The following is a 22,108-nucleotide window of genomic DNA, read 5'->3' on the forward strand; positions in this document are numbered from 1 at the left end:
CTTATACTTGATTACACTCCGCCCACTTGGAGCTAGCTGCAATTATTTCTTCGTGGTCTAGACAAGGAAACTGAGGCGTAGAGAGATGGTGGCACAACTGTGGTCCATCCCCCTTCCTTTCTAGGGAACATAAACGTATCAGGAATAGGAATCAACTAATCTGGGGGAGAAGGAATCCGCAAAGCGGGTTCTCAACCCAAAAACCAACAACAGCAGCACGAGAGTCCATACAGCTTAGCGAGGGCACAGCTTCAAGTCCCGCTTCCAACCCGCTCAGTGACTTCGGCCACCTAACTCAGCCGCACCTGTCAAACAGGACCATGAATCTAGCTTCTGCCTTGTAGAGGGATTATGATGACAATGATGATGTTAAAAGTAATGGCACATAAAGCGTTCTGTGCCCAGCCCGGCACATAATAAGCATTGAATTGGCAGTGACTACTGCTATCAGTAGCATTTTTGTGGTGGTGGTGCTGGTGGTGGTGATGGTTATTGATCATTTGAAGATGCCTCTGCACCTCCCCGGCCAGCATCCTGGCCTGGATCATGGCAAGCTCAGCTGAAACACCAGGCAGGCGCCGCCTCCTGAGACCAACCGGGCCCTTCGGGCGCTGGCCCCCATGACCTGGTGCTCTGTCTCTGGTTTTGCAGCCGCCTGCCCTGTGCTGTGCAGCGGGAACGGACAGTACTCCAAAGGGACATGCCAGTGCTACAGCGGCTGGAAGGGCGCCGAGTGCGATGTGCCCATGAATCAGTGCATCGACCCCTCCTGCGGGGGCCACGGCTCCTGCATTGATGGGACCTGCGTCTGCTCCGCCGGCTACAAAGGGGAGCACTGTGAGGAAGGTGAGCTCCGTGGGGCGGGCTGGGCAGGGCCGGTGGGGGACAGGTGAGGGGGGTGTGCAGGCCCCGGACCTTGGCTCACCAGCCCAGTCCCAGGCTCCATACTCTGCAAAGGCAACTTCAACATTTTGCACAGAAAACGTCAAACACTTTGGCTTTGATGGACTTCTTTATTTTTAAGAACTTGAAGTTTGCCCTAGCTGGTTTGACTCAGTGGATAGAGCGTTGGCCTGCGGACAGAAGCATTTCGGGTTCCATTCCAGTCAAGGGCACGTACCTCAGTTGCAGGCTCCTCCCTGCCCCGGGCCCAGGGCACATGCAGGAGGCAACCAATTTATATTTGATATTTCTCTGTTTTTCCCTCTCTCTTCCACTCTCTCTAAAAATCAATGGAAAAATATCCTCGGGGGAGGATTTAACAAAACAAAACTTGAAGCTTTATTTTCCAATCACATTTTACGTTCAGCATTACTTTGTATTCATTTCAGGTGTGCAGCACAGTTAGATGGACTTTTAAGTAGTAGAAGACAGAAGGCTTGTGGAATGGTTCTGGAAGGAATATGTGGTTTTTCTCCATGTTAATTTGCTCCTTTTCGCCTTCTCCCTTTTTTCCCCTCTTTAAATTGCTTCATCTGCCTTTGTCTTTCTGTCTTCTCTTTCCCACTGTCTTTTCTCCTCCCCTTCCTACTTCTTTTCTTCCTTCCCCTGTCTTCCTCCCTCTTTTCTTTTGCTTTATTTAAAGAGCTCTGCATTGGGACTTCCTAAACCTATCCGGAAAAGAAGACACAGAATCCTTAGTCCCCGCTCCCAATCTTCCAGTCTTCCCCAAAGCTGTTTGTTTATACTGTTCCTGGTAACCTAAGACCCACATACTAGTGTATGTCTGTGCAAATACCTCTGAAAAGCGAATACCACTAGAAAGCAGTCAGGCCTGAAAGACCATGGGTGTCCCTGTCACTTAGAATCACCCTGTAGGGGAAGTTGTCCGGGTTCCCCACCGTGGCAGGGCGCGGGGACAGTGGTGGGTGTGCGGCGGGAGGGCTGGCCGTTACTGACCAAGACCTCACTGGGGCACACGGAGAAGTGGCCTCGAACACTGTGGGTAAACGTCAGGGGGTGTCATAAACGGACTCCAGCCTTACATAACTTGAACAGAGACCAGGAGAAAGAGCCCCTCTCTGAAGCGCTCAGAAGCCACTCTGACTAGTCCTGGGGACTCTGCTTAGTTCTTTCAGAAGCGTTAGTTGGTGCCAAGGTGTTGGGAGCCCCTGTGGTACCTGCAAGGCAAGGGAACTCAGCCCAGCCGCCTCCAGCCGCCCTGCTCTGTGTGTGCCCTTCCAGAACGTGGTCTCTCTGGTTGTCCATCTATGGCTTCTCCCATAGAGAGAAACAAGCACAATTGCCAAGGAGGTAAAACCCTAGGTCCTCTCCGCCCCTCACCTCCTCCCCTACCTTTGAATCGGTTTAGTGGCTGTCTTCCAGCTGAGCACACATTCTCTAAGTCCATCTCCCAGTGAAACATCCCCGCACATCTCAAACTGCCATTTTTTTCTCCCACATTCCCTGTGAAAAAGGAATTGTCAGCTCACCCAACAACTAAGGGGGAAAGTGAAGCCCCCAGCCTACTCCATGGGAAACAGCTAAAGATGTCCGGGGGACCACCCAGGATGTCCCCACAGAAAAGATCCAGCTGGACACCCTATGCCCGTGTTCTCTCTCAGCTGCTGACTGCCAAGGTGGTAAGGAGGGACCTCAGGTGCTATGAAGTTCTCAGATGCAAGTGAATCCCGTTGTCCCATCCCATTAACTTATGGATCTCCAGGCTTCTGTACAAAATAACCAACCATTACAGCCCTCACCACAAAGTAATGACGGTGGCTTAGCCTTAGAGACACACACAGACGCTCCCTCTGTGTAACCTCCCATTTCACCGTTTTTAGATCTATGGCTACAGAGAGTCAGCTTCCACGACATTCTTCTAAGATTGTTCTAATATATCAGCGGTAATGCCCTTAATGGGGCCCAGAAGTCTGACCCCCCAGATCTTCACTTGTTCAACTCGATAGATACTTTTTCCCTCTGTTATAAAAGGTAGCCTCCCTCTGTCTGCAGCATAAAACCAAATTGGGAGTAGGGATGGAGGAAGTACTGATCTAATAACCCTGCTTGAGAGGTCAAAGTTCTTAGAGATAAATGGACCGCAGGAGGCAAAGCTGCACTCACTGAAAACAGGAGAGAGGCCAATAATGTGACCAGAAGGTTAAAGCCACCTCTTGCATACATCATTTGGAGAGGAAAGTGCTAGAACTATGACATTGCCCACCTTAGAATTTTTTCCCTCCAGTAAAGATTGTGCATATCTAAGTGGAATTTCAAGTGATTCCTCAACTTCCCCGCTCTCCCGACCGTCTTACTTAAATGTCCAGAATGAATTAACCATCCAACAAAACAAGGAAACCACTCGGATCATTACAAAGGGATGAAATCTCATCTATTGATTTCTCCTCCCCAAAAAGAATGAACCGAGTGATTCATATGCTGTTTTCAAAATGGGAAATGGAATCAGAAAGTCTGGATCAGCACTTTTTTTCTTCCATTTAGCTTTTTTATTTCTGATATTCATCATAGTCATAACGTTCAAACAATTTACCTGAAATGGCCGTGGCAATGAAATCAATAGTTGCCATCCTCCATTTTTGCTGCATAAACATTGTTTTACTATTAACACATTTGCCCAAGAAAATGAAAGGACGGATTCGTGAGGTTTCATGCGATGATGTCTGGGGGAGTGGGAAGGTGATGAGTGAGGCATTGACATGTTAGTTTATGTCAGCCATGTTTTCATGTCAGTTTCACGGTTGAGTCATTTTTCAATGACATTTAACTTCATAAATGTAATTCATGGTTCTTCGGGGGTTTATAGTACTTATTGTTTGTGAAACTCCTTGACCTCCTTTTTTATCCTCAGGGATGGAACTTGCATTCACAACCCTTTTTCGTCAAACCTACAGAGGGCTCAAGACTAAATGAGTTCTAATGATCTCAGCTGCCGGGGGGCTGGTGGTGGAAGACACATGGTACTTAGCTGGTAAAGGCCACTGTCCCCCTTTTAAGTATAACACTGTTTCTATTTATAAAGCTTCGTAACATGCCATCGTCCCTCCCGCCTGCTAAAGACTCTAAGGACGTGGCCACAAGACCCTCTTCTGAAATTGGAACCAAATTTAAAATTCATAGTGAAACTGCCCCTCTTAAAATCCACACTTAGTTATTCCATCAGCTGCTATAATTATATAGCACAATGGGGCATATTTACTGGTATCCTGACCAGAGAAAGGGTTAGCTCATATTTCTAGATTTAATAAATGGTTCTTTTTATGACATACCAGTCCTGACTAATAAATCTCAGTGGATTTTCTTCCTTCCTTCATACCATAATTCAGGATAAAGAAGGGTGAGCTCATTTATCTGAAAGAAAATGTCATTTTATTTATTTTTTTGTATATTACTTTTGATTTCATCCTTTTAAGAAAAAGATTGGGATATAGTTTTTTAGGTTTTTGAAAGCTCCTTGCTCTTGGCACCTTCCCAAACATTTTAAGTGGGTAATTATAAATGAAGGATAATTTTGGAGGCACATAACACATGCGGTGTTTTTGTGTACATTTCGATTTTGCTATGTTAGAAATGGGGTCAGAATAAAAACTAGAACTCAGGGATTTTCTTTAACTAGAAGAGTATGGAAAACATGAATTCTGAATGAATTAGTTTATATTTTGCAGATCCCAAATTGCAGAGCATTCTTCCTCAAAGCAAGAAGTCATTAACACCATTTTTCTTATCAGTCTTTCACATTGGAAATTTGTCCCATTAACAACGAATGCTTATAGCAACATCTGTCATTCATTCTTACATGTAGCGATTGTGTATTGAACACCTACTATATTCCCTTAACACGTGCTAGACAGAGACAACAAAGGCATTACACAACCTCTTTGTAAATGTCTTCTGTGTAGTCAAACGTTTCATTCATTTACATACAGATGTGCACCACCATCCTGAATGGAGCAGATTCGAAGGTATCAGAAAGGGTTCATTTCACCAGGAGTTATAATCCCCAAGACAATGAATTCAACATTAAAGTGATTATAACCAGAGCAAGTAACATCGTCAGAACAGCTTCAGCTAGTAGTGAATCACTCAAATTCACCTGTCTGAGAGTGTATACCTGATTTTTTTTAAAAAATAAATAACAAAATAATGGTAGCTTCTGTTTCCCCATGGCTCAAATAGTTGCATACTGATTTCCATAAATAATATCTTCCTGAAAATATCCTAATGGAATCCCGAGAAACACCTCTTAACACTGAAAATGCTTGTTTTTGATTCAAGGGAGGGGAGCTTTTTGGAAACTTCATAGAATATTGCAATTTCTAACAAATCCAAGTTCCTCAAGTCTGATGTCCACGTGGCATGGATAAGCTGAATAATGTCATATTTAGAGCTTGTACACCATTTTAAAATGCATCATTATAGTGTTTACCATAAGAAAGAAAAAAGACACTGTCCTACAAAAAGCTGGGACCTCAGGAGGTTGCTCTCTCAGTGTCATGGTGAGCTATTTCCAGGCCAAGAATCTTGCATGTTTCAGTCCTGGCTTTGGGCAAGGAGAGAAAATGAAAATCTTCTCTGAGAATCTGAACACAAGATGGCATGCACACACTGGAGGGAAGGAATTACACGATCTGTACGGTCCAAGTCACTTCAAGAGGAAAATTGGAAGAGGTCTCAAGCTAGCTGTGCCCCCCAGGTGATGGCAAAGCTAATGCTTTCATCTAGGCCAACAGGCCTGATTTCCAAGCTGTTAAAAATGGAGGAAATATATGTCTTGGTCAACGAAGGCAATGAGACCTCCCTATTTTTCTGATCTACAAAGTAACATAGGGGCTCCCTGTGAGACCATCCACCATTTGCCATTCAAACTCCACGTTGTGCAGAGCTCTCTTTTCCAAATTCCCAGGAATACCTAAGGAAGCTGGTCTTCTTCTAAGTTGACCACCCTTGGCGGGCTGGATGTCTGAAGTTTGGGATCGCATTCTTGTGCACAAAGTCCATCTTCAAGAATTGCCTTTGCAGCTCACTCCTCTTCTCACTTTGAGTTGATTTCAGAATAATAATCTTCAGCTTACCCACTGGATAGATATCCACTCTCATTATTGAGATGGCCAAACAATCAGAGCATGAAATTGGCAAGAACAACAGAATCTAACCATTAAGTAGTTCGATTGGCTGTCTAGTGGAAGGTCAGTGCCACAGCTGAGATTCGCCCCTCCAGTCCACTCATGATTCTCTGGGGGGAGGTGACCCCCACTGGATTATTTCCACACCCGACCTCAATTCTTCTATCCTGCACATCTACTAACTCCTTCAATAGGTGTGTGCTCAGAAAATGAAAACTCACTTTAGGCTCAGCCTAAGTGACACAGTTTAGAAAGTCAGTCATTTATGAGTTGTATTGACTTTCTTTTTAGTCTGTTGTTACCTTCTGAAGTCAAGTATGAGTGAAGCCAGAATGAGCCTCTCTTCTTTTCTCTCCAATAATGAGGGGTAATTGGGTTTGGCAATACCACACACACAGGTATCACCATATTCATGTTCCATGCTTAGAAGCTCTCTCTGATAGGTTCCACTAAGGCACCAATGTTTATAAATGCAAGGTTCTCAAGGTTGAATGGCATGTCTCTATATCTGATTCCTCCTAATTCTGCTTGAGAAAGTCCCTTTTTTCTCTCACATTTTCTTCAAGTTTGAGGTTTGGTGTTTTGACAAATAACAAGTCTTGAATTCTTTAAGGGACCACGTCAGTATTACCTTGCTGTTCCATTTGCTTGCAAGGGGATAGGAACTGGTGAGCCACTGGTGCATCCAGCTAGTATCTGGTGTCTCGTGGCCCATCCCCCATGAGTGATGATATTTTCCTCTTTGTCTTTTCTAGTTGACTGCTTGGATCCCACCTGCTCCAGCCATGGGGTCTGTGTGAATGGAGAATGCCTTTGCAGCCCTGGCTGGGGTGGTCTAAACTGTGAGCTGGCGAGGGTCCAGTGCCCAGACCAGTGCAGCGGGCACGGCACCTACCTCCCCGACACGGGCCTCTGCAGCTGCGATCCCAACTGGATGGGTCCCGACTGCTCCGTTGGTAAGCCGTGAGGTTTTCTGCTCACTTTCCCCAACAGGCATGCCCTGCGTCCTCCCGTGAGCCCAAATGCATGGGCACCTACTCCTCATGCTCAGCTGGGGACATAGGGCCTGTGCTCCCTGGACTTTGGTCTCTTAACTCTCTTCTCCTCCGTCATGAAGTCAGTGATCCTGGAGAAACGAAAAAAGCCGCTGCAGAGGTTCTCGTACCTCGTTGGTCCATCCCTGCAAAGGGATGAGGGGCCCGGAGGGATGCTTCCGTTTGCATTATATATTTCCTTCTGTGTGCTCCCGAAAGGTACCAGAAAGCCACACAGAACAATTCAGTCCCAGGCAAGCTGAATGGAACATCCTATAAAACAGAAAAGCGGCTCCCTCAGGTGCAGCGAGAACCTGCTATAAAACTCCGCAGTACTCCCGCGGCAGGCAAATAATGAAGTTGTGCTGTACACTTTATTTTCCTAAAATTAAGAGTGTGTGTCTTACCTCCCAAGTGACCTTACCATGGAATGGTTCAACAGTTCAAGCCAGCCCTCGCCTGCCTGGGAAGGGATCCCCTCACACTGACAAGTGCCCATCCAAGCAAGTGATCATGGTCCCGCCCCCTTCCCACGGTAGCGAGACAGCTGTCAGATTGCCAGGCAATCAGGAAGGGAATCTGTGCGGAGCTTTGCCGACCGTGGGAAAGAAATGAATATTTCATTGCTAACAGCAAAAGAGAAGAGTCCGTTAAAATGGGCTGTTTTGGGAGCCACTTGAGTCTGGCTCCAGCTCCGATGCTGGTGGTCTGGGCCAAACCCTACAAAGGATGAGGGGAGGGGAGCCCCGGCGGCAAGGCCCACTGTGCTGATGACACGCTGTGTGACCCTCCCCCATGGTCTGATTTCCCCTCCTGGGCCCCACGAGCCACGCCCCTCCCCCCCCCCCCCCCCCCCCCGTAGTCTGTCCTGAGGATGAATGTCCGGCACGTGCTTGTCCTCGCGTGAGAGGTCTGGAACGCCAGAGAGTGCATATCTGTCTGTCTGTCTCCTCCCCAAGCACAAAAGACTTTGAGCTCCTTTGAGAAAGAGGCTGTGTAAATGCAGCACAGCTCCAGGGTCGTCGTTGCTACAAGGTGCAGGAATGACGTCACCATGTGGCCCCCAATGGGCCTTGGGTCAGTTCAGGCTCTGAACCCAAGGGGGACAATGACCCAGCCGGCTAAGGAGTCAGGATTCCCAGGTCTCTTCTCAGGGGGGCACCTCCCAGGTAACTCCGCCAGACTGGACGGCCACGCCGGCTGTCCTGCGGTGGCCCCGGCCCCACGGCGGTGGTTCTCACTCTCTGGTGAGCATCCAGCCCACCTGGAGGACGTGTTAGAACAGATTCCAGAGCCCCACTCCCCGGTTCTCATTCAGCGGGTCCAACTTGAGGCCCAGGTTCCCAGGGGGCCGTGCTGCTGCTGGGCCAGAGAACCGCTGCTCTGGACAATCCGTAACAATGCACTCGTCCCCAGCCAGCGGAGAGAAAGGCCTCCCAGGGTGACAGAGTGCTGGGCCGTGGGGCCTGCGCCAGGGCCCCGGGCCAGGTGCGTGGTCTGGCCTCCCGCGGAGGGTGTCGCCAGGGTGGTGTTGAGCTGTAATCATTGTTTTTCTTCCAGAAGTGTGCTCAGTAGACTGTGGCACTCACGGCGTCTGCATCGGGGGAGCCTGCCGCTGTGAAGAGGGCTGGACAGGCGCCGCTTGTGACCAACGCGTGTGCCACCCCCGCTGCATTGAGCACGGGACCTGTAAAGATGGCAAATGTGAATGCCGAGAGGGCTGGAATGGTGAACACTGCACCATTGGTAGGCAAACGGCAGGCACCGAAACAGGCACATATTGCTTTATTTTCATAAATCGTAGATCGATAGTGATGGTCGTGCATTGCAACCGGCTGTTCCTTCAGGGACACAAGTGCTCTCCAACCTTCTCGCTGCCTCTCCAAATCCCCACCGGGGTGGCGAAGGGAAAAGCAAGGTTCCCTATCGGAAAAGGCTTTCCCTGCTTTCCAGAATTCGAGATTGGGAGCAAAGGGACCAAATTAGAAGATCCATCCAAATTACTGATCTTGGGGAGGGGAAATGCACATGCATGGGAAATGGTTAGGGCCTGGAGATTCAAGCTCCCCAGTGCCTGTGGTCTGCCTGTCACCCTTTTTTCGATGTTCGCCCAGCTGGCTGGGTCCCTGGATCCCTGCTTGCTGGCAACAATTGAACTCATTTATTTTAGACAGGGTTGGGCGCAGGCAGGCTCCCAGGTTTCCTGGGTAGCCAAGGACCACTGTAATAGGATTGAGCATCCTCTTGCTGTCCCTAGACGAGGCTTCCTCCTGGGCCCATCACCACCACCACCACTGAATGTCTCCTCTGGTCCCGTTTCATTCTCACTCAGCCCCCTCTCTGTATAAGCTTCCAACTGAGAGGGTTTTTAAAGATCATTTCCTTTGTTGAGAAGTAATAGTTCTCAAGTTTTTTTGGGGGGGAGGTTGTTTGGTTTTTGTTATTCTTATAGTTTGAGTGGGAAAATACTTGATTGACTGTACCCAATGTCCCTTTAATTGAAGAGAGGGTTTTCCATCTCTCAGACAGTTGAGCTCCCCTACATTTTACCGCCAGTTTTCAGCTTTGCTGTTTTACCAAGTCAGGCCCGGGGATCACTTTCATGCCAAGCTGGCTGATTCACTTGCTTGCATGAAAACGCTCAGAGATGTCTCCAGCCAAACTCCTGCCTTGTCCCCTTGGGTTCTAGCTGTCACGTTGGGGACCCTCTTCTCTGTCCCACCCCAAAACCCTAGTCATAGGTTGTCCACCTGGAGTGAGAGACTGGGGTGAGGAGCTTGTCCAGGGCTGACTCGTGAGGCCAGACTCAGTTTCCCATGCTGTTCATTTGGGCGCTCAGGCAGAGGTAACATGCACTCTGCATTAGACTTCCCTGTTCCGTCTAATTGGACATCAAGGGGCAGCGCGCCGATCAGGCCACAGCCGTAGCACTGGGACCCTGCCGGGACAGCCTGTTGGCAGTGAATTGTTTTTGCAATCTCTCAATGATGCTTCAGACCCTGCTCCCCCTGCGGCCACTTTCATCTTCAGCTCCCTGCAGAGTCGGGGGGAGAATTGAAAAGACTTTCAGGAGACAGTTTGAGATTCTAACTAATAGCTTCCACTGTCAGGGACCTTCCCCATGATATATTTTTGCATGCCCACTGTGATTTAAATACTTCCCAGTTCTCCATACCTCTATTACCCCTGGTCTTTCCCCCAAAAGAACTCTTGCCCCCCGCCCCCCAGTAATCTTTAGGTAGAAATCTACTTTCTCTCCATCCACACAACCCAACTTCCCCTCCCCATGGCTCTCCCCTTCCCACAAATGCCGAGGATTTAGTGTCCCACAGGGATGCCTGCTGGCTCTCTCCTCCCTACCGCCCTCTCTACTCTGGGAATAGCTCACAGGAGGGCAGCCCAGATGGATCAGAGCAAACCACGGCCGGCGGGGCCGAATCTGGCCTGCTGCCTGTTGTTCTATGTTTTTTGAGCTAAGAATAGTTTTTACATTTATTATTAAGCATTGAAAAATTTTTTAATATCTTCTTGCACTTGACAATTACATGAAATTCAAATTTCAGTGTCCGTAAACAAATGTTATTAGTAGACAGCCACACCCACTCGTGGATGTACTGTCAGTTTCCACATGTGTTGCTGCGTTGAATGATTGGGACAGAGGCCTCCTGGTCCACAAAGCCATTTGTTATCTGGTCCTTTACAGAAAAAAAAAAAAAAAAAAGGCCAATCCTGAATTAGAGAGTCACACAATTCTTGATGGAGAGAGAGGAAAAAGAGAGGTAGGTCAGCGTTTGCATGAGGAGAAGGACCCCTGTTGTGGCTTAAAGAACATCAGGGGCCAAGAGAAAGGGAGAAAGGGCTGGTATCAGCACGTGGAGTGGAGAGAAAACTAGAGTTGAGGTGAAGTGTCTCTGGGGCCTTTGGAAATGAGATGGGAAGATGACTCAGTAGAAAATGGTGAGGACATAGCCAGCAGAGAACACAGGAGGTGTCTCGTTCTAGCTCGCCCTCTGGGTGGGATGAATTGAGAAAAAAGTATTTCTGCTACTTGAAATGTTTAGTTCAAGATTCACATCTCCGTGCGCTAAGATACATGAGTTCTTGAGAGACATAGAGAAAATGCAAATTTATATGCCACGTCAAGCTCCCAAAATGAAGAGAGCGGTGATCCGGGCAAGCCTCTTGTTCAGAACAGTGATCTCTCGTGACTTTATGAGTTACTTACAACTGTGTAATTTTCAAAGATCTTTATCACCAAATCTTTTCATGTGAGAAATTAGAGCTCTCTGGTTTCATTTGTAGGATAGATGCTGTCTCCTCATAGTTGTGTTCCCTGGGGTTTGCTCAAAAAAAAAAAAAGGCCAGACATACCTTGGTTGCTGAGACTTGCTATTCAGAACCTAGAGATGTTCGTACGCGCATTAATTGCTTCCTTGCTTGTCCACCTCTGGCCCCAGAGCTGTTGCGTGGAGTTTTCATCTTTTATTTTGAGCAGACACTCCTGTCCATTCATTTTAAGTAAATGCCACAATTTACAAGTACAGAGAAAGGAAAGAGGGGCTCCTTGGTCCGCTCCAAGCAGAACCTCAAATGCTGTATTTTGAAAATAGATAAGAATGAAATGGCACCTGATCTGAAAACAATATACTGGGGGGCTTGGGGTAAGGGGGAGCACTGGATGGCTATGGTTGGGGGAATTGAGTTGCCTGTGGCCTATTTTCAGAAGGTCCTGGGGAGGCTGTTTGCTTGGGTCATTGCCAATAGTCCACTGAATAACTTCCATCAGCACTTGTGGATCAGATTTATTTTGCTGACGGAAACAAGACGATAGATGGGGGGGTGGGGAGGCGAGGGAGGAAGGATGAGGGTAAAACCATAGACTTCTAACACAATAGGGTAGAGTCACCAGGATCTAGCCATGTTTAGCCAAATGCACTTCTGGAAGTTTTTCAACCAAATCATATTTTTTATATTTGGAAATTTTGAGTATATATCACTGGAGATTAAATATAAAGAATACCATTTCGATGGTAACCATTAGAGCTAAGTTATTGGTAGCCTGGATTCTACCGAGCAACAATTCTTATATTACCTCTTCTAACAAGTTAAATACAAGGTATGGCTAAAAGTTACAGAATTACATAAAGAAGAAATAAGCTTTGAATCCAAATCAAGCACAATTCATGTATATCTTTGCAGTATATTAGCATTATTTGGATAGGCTGCGTTTATTCTTATGAATAAATCAGAAAGCACATTGTGTGGGTAGAATAGCTTTATTCTAAAATGGGTTGTTTTTTCTATAACCTGCCACTACCACCACCGCCACCCCTTATTAATACAGGGGATTTAAGTGCAGAAATCCATCCAAGGCTATAGCACCAGGGCATAAAGGAACCAAAGAATAGGTCAAAAATCACTACCAACTATGGTAAACTGGGATAGCGTCTCTTGCATTATAAAGAAATAGAATAGACGTTAGTGTGTTTTATGAGCAGAATAGTTGGGCAATACAGGGAGAAACCAACAATCGTGTTGCCATTGAATGCAAGGAGGAAAGCTAATTATCTCCTGAATGTGGACTGTCCAGACATCCATTCTGAATAATACAACCTAACACGCCCATAGAATAAATCCACCAACGCTAGGCACCGACCCTAGGTGAACTGTTGGGTATCTGGGCAGCGAGTAATGTCTGTCATGGTTGTTTCAACTTGTTTACTTTGTCTGTGTGGTCCTGACCTCCAGTTGCTTTTCAGAATCATGAGGACTCTGTTTCTAGGACCTTGTGGGGCTGAGTGACCTGCCCAGGTGCCACAAGTCAGAAAAGTTTTCTCTTTCCTCTGTCGCACGGGGCCCTTCTATTTTTCCTCTTTAATTGGTTGGGGGAAGAAATAGGTTCTTGTGATGTTAATAAGGAAAATGAGTCTTTACCCAAGGTAGAACCAGCCGTGAGAGGATCTGATGTGCTGATTAAGTGATTGTCATCTAAAGTAGACAGGTCACAGTCCAAGAGGGAAAGAGCTTCAGAACTACGGGGAACAGGTTGGGAAGAAAACAGCTGTCAAAATTAACCAACTTCAGACCGAATACGGCTGCTTGTGCATCGCAGTCCAGCTTCATTCTATGTTACGGAAACTTACTTCTTGAAGCTATTATCCTTGAACATTTGCACTTTTGTGACTCTACGCTGAGATCCAATTGAGATGAAATTAACCCCTGTGGAAGGGAGGCCTCCTTACCACCAGGTCTGTGGAAGCAGCTAATTCTCTGATTGGTTAATTAGCCCATTCCTCTGGGGGCCCTGACTTGGAGCCTGTCCTAGGAGCTTCATCTTTTTCTGAAGTAAAACCCTAAAGTGATGGTCTTTCATGTTAAAAATTATAAACAAACGCTTAGCAAAGAATAAAAGATGTTCCACTTCTGATTTGCCCCCCCTCCCCCGGGCCCCCACAATTTGGCCGAAATGTGAGCCTTCTTATTGAAGAACAACAATTGTCATGTGCCCAGAAGTTCTCGCTGAATCTGGGTCAGGCGGTCTGCATAGGTTTCTTACCCAAACCCAGAACAAGGGCCAGGAGGTAGAAGTTACAGGGACACATTTTCACGGCGCTGCAAAAGGTGAGCTACAATGAAAGGGGGAAACTGCCTCACCAGCAGTGAGAGTCTCATCACTGAGAGCGCTGTCTTTCTTGTCCTAGATGTTGAAGAGGGGTGTTCAGCATCCGTCGGAAGGTAAACTAGTTAGACACAATTCTTGCCCTAACTTTTTTTAATATATTTTTATTGATTTCAGAGAGGAAAGGAGAGGGAGAGAGAGATAGAAACACCAATGATGAGAAAGAATCATTGATTCGCTGCCTCCTGCATGCCCCACACTAGGGATCCAGCCCGCAACCCGGGCATGTGCCCTGACCAGGAATTGATCTGTGACCTCCCAGTTCATAGGTCGATGTTCAACCACTGAGCCACACCAGCCGAACTCTTGCCCTAACTTGATGGCTCAACCATTCTGGAAACATGAGGATGGAAACATTTTTTTGCAGTGTGTCCTATGTGATTTCAAAATATCTGCCCATTTAATGAGCTCCCATCAGAAAACATATGAAGGGAAGAAGGGTTGGCATCTTAGTCCTATGGGATGACAGTGACTTGGAGCATCCTTTGACCCAACCCCTTCATGTTTCAGAGGATCCATTGATGCACTAACTTGTAGCCCATAGTAACAGGGCCAGACCCAAGGAGCAAAAAGGTTGGTATTACTGACTTTGCTCAGACAAAGAACTAAAAACAGAAAATCCATGGGAGAAAGTTAGCATGAGGAACATTCCAGACTCAAAGGAAACATATAAAAGTCACAGCTGTTGAAAAAAATGGGATGCACTGCCCTAGTGTGTGTGGCAAGCTGTCAGTTCCAAGTCTATGATTCTGGATCCCACAACATGAACTCAAGACTTTACATGAAAAGGAAAGGGAAGCCAAGTGGGCCCTGGAGATCTGAGCTCCCTTCGATATTCGTGGCATGTGATGCTTTCTGTTATTGTATAGGTATATGTTATCGAATATGTATGTAGGGCTTTTAAAAATAAGCATTAAGAAAAACTGTAATTAGTTCATCACACTCATGATTCTACTGGTGTTATTGCTGAGGGATGTGGCAAAAGTGGGTAGCAATGTTAGACCTCAGGAACTTTAAAGAAAAATATTAAGTAAAGGAAAGTGCAGATATTGTAAATATTACAAACGCAATATGTAATTGACTGAATTTAGAACACACGTGGATGAGATCTCTAAGTTCCTGTCCACCTGTCCAGAATTTTATTGCTTCTGATGCAGAATCACGAATGGGCTGTTCTAGCACAATCAGATCTTTCTTCTGTCGGAGCAGGGAAGGTTTCCTGCTCGACTCCATAATATACACTTGACCTTAAAGGGTAGATCGAGCAGAGGGCTGGCTCAGCTGGTGATGTGTTGTTGAATTGTTGAAGATAGTGGTGCTTTGCTGTTAGTCTGTCTGCTCATCTTAGCTCCCATCTATGTCGGGTTTATCTAGGGTATCTTTGGTTCAGTGAAAGACATTCTGACATAACATTCTCACATAAGTGGAGTCTGAATAACCAGGCTCCACTTCATCCATTTATGTTTGTGTTTGTTAAAAGAGGGAGATGGTGTTAAAGTAGGGGCTCGTCTATCTGTGTCCACTGCTCTTGGACTCGGAATAATGCAAGTGTGATAATGAAGTGCTCCAGACAGAGGCTTTTGTGTGCATCTTCCCGAGGTCAAATCGAAGCAAGTTTCCTAAAGTCTATGTGCCTCAGTTTCTTTGTCTGCAAAATGGGAATACTAAAGCTACCTACCTCATTGGGTTATATGTAAAGTACTTGGCACAGTGTCCACCATACAGTAAGAGCCAAATAAATGTGAGCTGATGTCATCATCATCACCGTCACCATCACATCATTATCTAGTACCAGTGTAAGAAACTAAAGGACAAGGGAGGATTATCAAACTAAATTCTCATTAAGACATTTCTACTACTTTCGACCTCCCTTTGACCTCCCTGCCTCCCATCCATCAGGCAGTTGATAGCATGTCAAAAATAACACCGACCCACTATTAATTTCCTTTAAAAGTTCTGTAACGTGGCTAGAACCTGGTTCTTACAAAGAAGCATAAACTGCCTCTCTTACCTGGAATTAAACCGGCTTCTCTTACCAAACATCCCAATAGTACCCAGAATCAAAAATCTGAATGTCCTTATGTTAATAGAGGCTTATTGTGAAGTTGGAGTTTGCTACTTTCAACCAAAATTTCTCAAACTAGGTCTATGAGGACTTGTTTTTAACTCTGGATTAATTTTTATAAGTACATTTTTTTAAAAAAAAAATACAAAAACCTGTTTTGAAGTAGAAGTTTGGGATTCTGCTGTTATTGAGTAAGATAAAATTTCAGACGTTAGGATGGATACTGTTCTCCTTTAAGAAGGAACCTGGCATCTCTCACATTTGAGGATGCTGCCACGTCAAGGTCTCTTAGAACACCTTGTCCTGGTCTCTTCTCTTCTTACTCCATCTCATTCTTCAGGGCTCTGGGTACCACATTTATATTTGCAGTGGTGCGGTGCACAGGAACAACCCAGGAGGCTCTACTTAGTAGCACACATCCCTTTGGGAGACCCAAACTCTCACTGATTTCTTCCTATTCAGCCCAGTAAGCTCCACAATTATCCTCATTTCTCCCACGCTGCAATTGCTCCACTCCTTGGAGAAGACCCATGGGTAACATCTGGGAAGTCTTTGCAACTCCTTGGCTCATCTCCTGGGTTATCAGGAGCCACACAGAGAATCCCAGATGCTCATGTGAGAAGCAGATTTCGTGTTTCTTCCCAAGTTGGCTGCCTAATGGGGTTCCATCTCAAGCCACTTCTGTTACAGCGCTCTGTTTTACAGCCTCCTTCAAAAGGCTCGCCCCGATGGCCTTTGGAAAACAGGGTGTCATCGTTGCGCAAACCCACCAGCCAGAGGCCAGGTCCATCGCTTTCCTCCTTGTCCTTCCGTCATGCATTTCTGTGCATCATCGTCATCGGACCCACCGAAGGCCACCCTATCATTGCCCATCTCTGAGTTTTGCCCCTCACGGGTAACAAACCACACCAAATATCAGCGAGGAGAGAGCTAAGTGTTTCATCATAAACATTCTCGGGATAATTAGAATGGATTAAATTACAAGAGAAAATGCATTTAGTTAATCTTTCTTCTAATTAAAAAAATATCCCTAGTTTTAAGTAAAGTGTTTGTTCTTAAAAACATATTTTCTTTATAATCAGTGAAGGGGGAGGCCTGGTTGGTCCTCAATGATAGGAAGCAACATCTGCAAAGTAATTAAAAGCTGCCAGCCAGTGGGTTTTATTATTATTATTGAGATCCTTAAGGAGCCTGCTCAGTCTCCTCGGATGGCTTTCACCACGGAATTCTCCACCAACGACCTCATTCCGTGGCTCGTGGTGGCGGTACTGTCTTTCTGTTCCCAGGTCATTGAAGATGTGGTTGACTCCTCTTGGTCAAGTGCCAAGTGAGGAGACGAGTTCAGTAGCGGTATATATACTTCTCCACGTGATCAGGGAAATTAGTCAAAATGAGTCCAAATGAGGAGGTGACATCAGACATGGCTCAACTCAACTGCAGAGCTCACTCCCACTCTCAACCCAAATATTTCTAGAAGTTTCCATGGGGTCTTACATGCTCATGTTTAGCCCATTCAGGTTCTTCCAGCTTGGTGTTCTCATTAAAGCCTGCTGCCTATGAAATTCACTTCAGGGGTACCCTACAGGACCGCCCCTCTAACAGGGTCTGTGCCGGGGGTGTGCGAGCCGGCACCCTCAGCCCCACCTAGCTGAATCCACACCGCGAAGGGGAGGCTGCCACCCTCCCCCATGCCGGGGCGCTTTACCAGCTGGCTCCATCCATGCTCCTTTGAGAAAACAGCCTTTCACGTTTTGCCCATAGCTCCTCTTGCCTACGTCCAGGGCTTATCCCAGGGCTGGGCTGCAGAACAAACACCAGGGGGTCCTTTGCCCCCTCGCCTCCCCCTGTCCCCAGACACCCCGCGCACTCCCAGGGCTGGTGGAGGATGCCCCAGTTCTTCACACACAGCCAGGCTCCGAATCCCAATTTGGACTCAGGTAGGACCCCTAGCATCTCCACAGCCATCTCTTCACGAAAACCTCCTGCTCCTCCTCATGTGTGTTCAGGGTTACTTCCGCGTCAGCTCAGGGGCAGATGAGAGCCCTGAGGTCTCCCACCCTCAGGACCGTTGTGTCGTGGGAGGAATGGAGAGAGAACGGCTTCCATATCCTCGAGGCTCCAGGCTTCCAGCAGTTTCTGGCGTGGCTCTTTGAGGCTGACGGCTCTAACCACCCAGCGCCACGCAGCCTAAATCACTATATCACAATTGCATCCTGCCAGACCCCAGAGGAAGGAAGGCTTCTAGAGACAGAAAGGCCCCCATCGGTGCTGCTCAGAAAAAAAATTAAAATTGATGAGACTCCCGGGCCACACATTTCAAGCGTGGCCGCAGCAGCACCTGCTCAAATTAGCAATGACGTTGGTCACAACGTGGCCCAGAAGGGTCATCTGTCTAAGCAGAGTCATGGGCTCTGATAAGTATGAATGGCATTTCTTTATTTTCTTTTTTTATGATGCTTTAACATCAAGAGGAATTGTCGGACAGCCCTACTTGTCTAGAAATAATGCTGGAGGGTGGGGGCCCCCAACGGTTATGAAATCACCACCTCCCAAGCACCAAGGAGACCTTTGTACCTGAGTTTATCCCAACAAGTGAGCAAGGCAACCGCATCGGCAACACGCGCTCTAACGACAGGAAACGCAAAGCCACTGGCGGCTTCCGCTTGGCAGGGAGCACCTGGCGGCAGGCAGTGAGGCTGTTCCTGTCCGCGAGGGGCATGAGAGCCCAAAGCCCAATGTCACTGCTGACGCCATGCCCAGGAAGAAGGAGAGAGAGTGAAGACATCGGAGGCGTCAGAGAACCTAGCTTTGCCCTATTCACTGGGGAGCGCAGGCAGGTCGAGTTGGGCCCCTTAAGCTTGTGGCTATCAACACCACGCCATACATACTTGGAATGTGCGCTGACTTGACTCTTTATTTCCATTTAACGGGGCCAAGAAAGAGCTGTATCCCTTCACTGACGGACCTGCGCTCTGGGGGTCTCATATGGGAAATGTTAGCATATCCTAGAGCTGCCTGGCGCAGGCATCAGCCTACCCAGAGTTCAACAGCTTGGAGCACATAATACACAATACCCACTCCACGCTCGCAACATCTCCCACAGGGTGTTTGTGGAATGTAACATCCTCCTCTTCGCTAACTATTAGCACTCGCGGGCGATGCATTACTCTTGCCCTTATGGTGCGGTGAGCGGTGGGGCTGGTGTGGGGAAAGGTGTAGCAAAGGAGTTGAATGCAGGAGCTCTGGGATCTGACAGGCCTGGCTTCGAATCCAGCCTCCATCAGCGGCAAGTTGGGTGGCCTTTGCCAAGTCATGTAATTTCAGTACCTGATTTTTTCCATCCGTCAATCGGAAACAATGATATCTAAGGGCGACTGTCATGAGGACTTCACGTAACACAGTGTTGACACTCCATAAATGTTCACTTAGCCCTAGCCGGTTTGGCTCAGTGGATAGAGCATCGGACTGCGGACTGAAGGGTCCCGGGTTCAATTCTGGTCAAGGGCACATGCCCAGGTTGCGGACATGATCCCCAGTAGGCGGCGTGCAGGAGGCAGCCAATCTATGATTCTCTCTCATCATTGATGTTTCTATCTCTCTCTCCCTCTCCCTTCCTCTTTGAAATTAATTTAAAAAATAATGATAATTAGTGCCACACCGTCCTGCCTTGACCTGAGTTTGCCCAGTGTGTCTTTTCAGAGTGACCAGTTAAGGAAGCGTTAACGGTGTCATACGACCACACAAGGCAAGGGCCCAAAACCCCAGGAAGAGAGGCTGGTGGGAACCCTGATGGGTTAAGCCAGGTGGCTGGGCCCTCCTCCTATTTCACTCCTGCGGGAGGAGCGTGGGATACCTGGATTATCCGGCCTAAAGAAGGGAGAGCCAGGGGAGCAAGAGACAGGCAGGGAGAGTGTAGAAATGGCCCAGGGAGGCTCCGACTGCCATTGTAACAACATGTGTGTTAGAAACAGCCAGAGAACCACACGCATGTTATCGCGTGCATGTCAGGGTCCACACCTGCTCTGTCTGCTTCCAGCTGAGCAGTGGCTGCTGTGTTCATTCACTCGTGGAGCATCAGCTGAGCACCTGATGGGGGCTGGGTGCGGCCCGTACTTCCTCCGGGTGACCCCTGGACAGTGGGGCTCAGAGAGAAGGGGTTTACAGAGGGGTGGCGACGGTCTGAGGAAATACAGACCCCCACTGCTTAGCCTCCTCTCGAGACTTTGCTGTTTTCTAACTCGAGACACCCTTCCTGGAGTTTCTGCCAATAATTTTTGGTTGACTTCTCAGCATTCTTCCTCGCTCACAGCTTCCCAAGGCGATCAGGAAGGAAGGAAGCCTTCGACTTCAAATGGTAGTTTGAGTTCATTTGTTACACAATGTAATTAAGTCAAAGAAAGCAGTCAGGTATCAAACTGTGTGGATACACACAAATGACTCCCTCATAACTGTTAATATTTTCAACAACGCAAGAAATTTAGTTAAATCAAATGAAGATGGCAACTCATTAAATTTTTATTTTCCTTCCTATCCTTATTTATCTTTTAATCCTCCATATATGGCGCAACGTGTTCTTGTTAAATAACACTCGTTAATTAAGTCCCATCTTCTCTTAGCTGTAGCTATGTTTTTATTGATTAGGAAAACCTTCAGACGTTTATAATCTAATTTAGTTGGCTTACTGCTTGGGCATCTCTCAGGAAGAAAACCTTGAGGTTTAAAGGTGGAATGACTGACGAGGGAAGGGAGTGGGAGAAACCGAGTTTTCTTTTCGTCCCCCCTGGCAGGAGGAGGCTGGGCCGGCCTCTCCTCTGTTAGGGGAGTTGGCCTAGATTTGGATAATGAGGGCACTATGAATTCAGTCTCTTTGTTGACTACAAGAAAGGGGAGGGAGGGCAGAAAGAGTTGTACACACCAATGCCCCTGAGCGGATGAGGCTAGAGCAACGTGAGTGCACCCCGCAGGGGGGAGGACAGTAGGGAGTGGTCTCAAACTGGAAAGGGAAGCGCATCTGCGCAGGGCAGACACGCCCACCTCCCGCTGAACGTGGCCTGGGAGCCTCGTTTTGCCAAATTTTCTAATTCTCACTAGAAGCCAGAAATCAGGATTGTTATGCATAGTCTCCCAATTCTCAAAAGCTGGCAAGCAATTCAAAGTGTGCGAGAGTGCTGTGCAGGTCACACAAACGAGATGGGGTGCGAGCAAAGGGAGGCCCCGTCTGTGGCCATGGACACATCCCCTCTGCAGGTTGGAACTGAATCCGGGAACGTCACTGGCCTGGATTGAGACTGGGACAGCTTTGGCTCCTTTTCTTATGGTCCAACTCTCCTGGTGACTGGTTTAAGCTGGCAGGAGTCTCCATACCAGGGTACAATGGGGACACTTTGCACTTACACAGTGAATTTTCTCCAAGGAGCTCAAAAGACTTTGTGTCGCCTCCGTCAACGTCACAACAACCCCCAGGAAGCAGGCGGGTAGCTATTGCCCCCGGACACGCAAGGAGCATCAGCAGATAGCATTGTACACAAGGCAGCTAGGTTGACTCACTGATTTAAATCCATGGCCTACATACTGGGCAAGCACAGCATCCGAGAGGCATGGGTTTCCCTTGACTGCCCCCTCTGCTGCCCTTTTTGGCTTTTCTTCCTTCCATCTGCTCTAGTTGATGGCCAAGCCCCACATCTCAACAATGTACAGGCAAACCCAGCCAGCGACCACTTTCTGTCATGTGTGTGTGTGTGTGTACACGTGTGTGTGTGCGTACACGTCTGTGTGTGCATGCATGTGTGAGCACCCATCTGACTTCGCGGCAGGCACAGCATGGTCCATCCCCACCGATTCCAGCTCGTCTCTGCATTGGTCTTTGGTCTGATGCCGCGCTCTGAAATGCTACTTTTGCAAATGTTCAACACCTAGAAACTCCAAGTAGGTGTCTTGAGGATTCTAGACCCGTGCTAATGATTCATGCTGCTGGGGGCTCCCGCGTCACTTTCTCTTCCTTGGACCGATAGAATTTCCATCTCCCTCTCAGAGCCGACATCCGTGCCCACTCTTTGGCCAATGGGTTAACAGGAATGGCCATGTAAAGCTGTGATGAAGGCCCCAGCGCTACAGTGAAGGGCCGGGAACGAAGATCTCTGAGTTGCTTTGGGTGGGACAGCCGAGAAAGTCACACTGACCAGCAGTGATTGGAGTTCTACCTCTGTCACCATTTCGCCTCTGTGACTGCCCAGCCCCTTCCCCGCGC

The 22,108-nt window shown here is 47.5% G+C and overlaps 1 protein-coding gene across 6 annotated transcripts in view; it reads left to right on the forward strand.

Annotated features, from left to right (window-relative positions):
* Nucleotides 1-22,108, forward strand: part of TENM2 (teneurin transmembrane protein 2) — a gene marked incomplete at both ends in the record, with an annotated part of 890,113 nt that overhangs the window by 751,482 nt on the left and 116,523 nt on the right. For 3 of the 6 annotated variants that reach the window (XM_079771922.1, XM_079771925.1, XM_079771926.1), the window contains 3 exons: nucleotides 652-846; nucleotides 6,839-7,039; nucleotides 8,678-8,890. In XM_079771922.1, the coding sequence (XP_079628048.1) occupies nucleotides 652-846; nucleotides 6,839-7,039; nucleotides 8,678-8,890 (609 nt within the window). The remainder of the gene's footprint in view (nucleotides 1-651; nucleotides 847-6,838; nucleotides 7,040-8,677; nucleotides 8,891-22,108) is intronic. The other 3 variants (XM_079771923.1, XM_079771927.1, XM_079771924.1) reach the window with 2 other exon arrangements.

This window comes from Cnephaeus nilssonii, assembly GCF_951640355.1.
Source record: "Cnephaeus nilssonii genome assembly, chromosome: 5".
Taxonomy (NCBI): Eukaryota; Metazoa; Chordata; class Mammalia; order Chiroptera; family Vespertilionidae; genus Cnephaeus; species Cnephaeus nilssonii.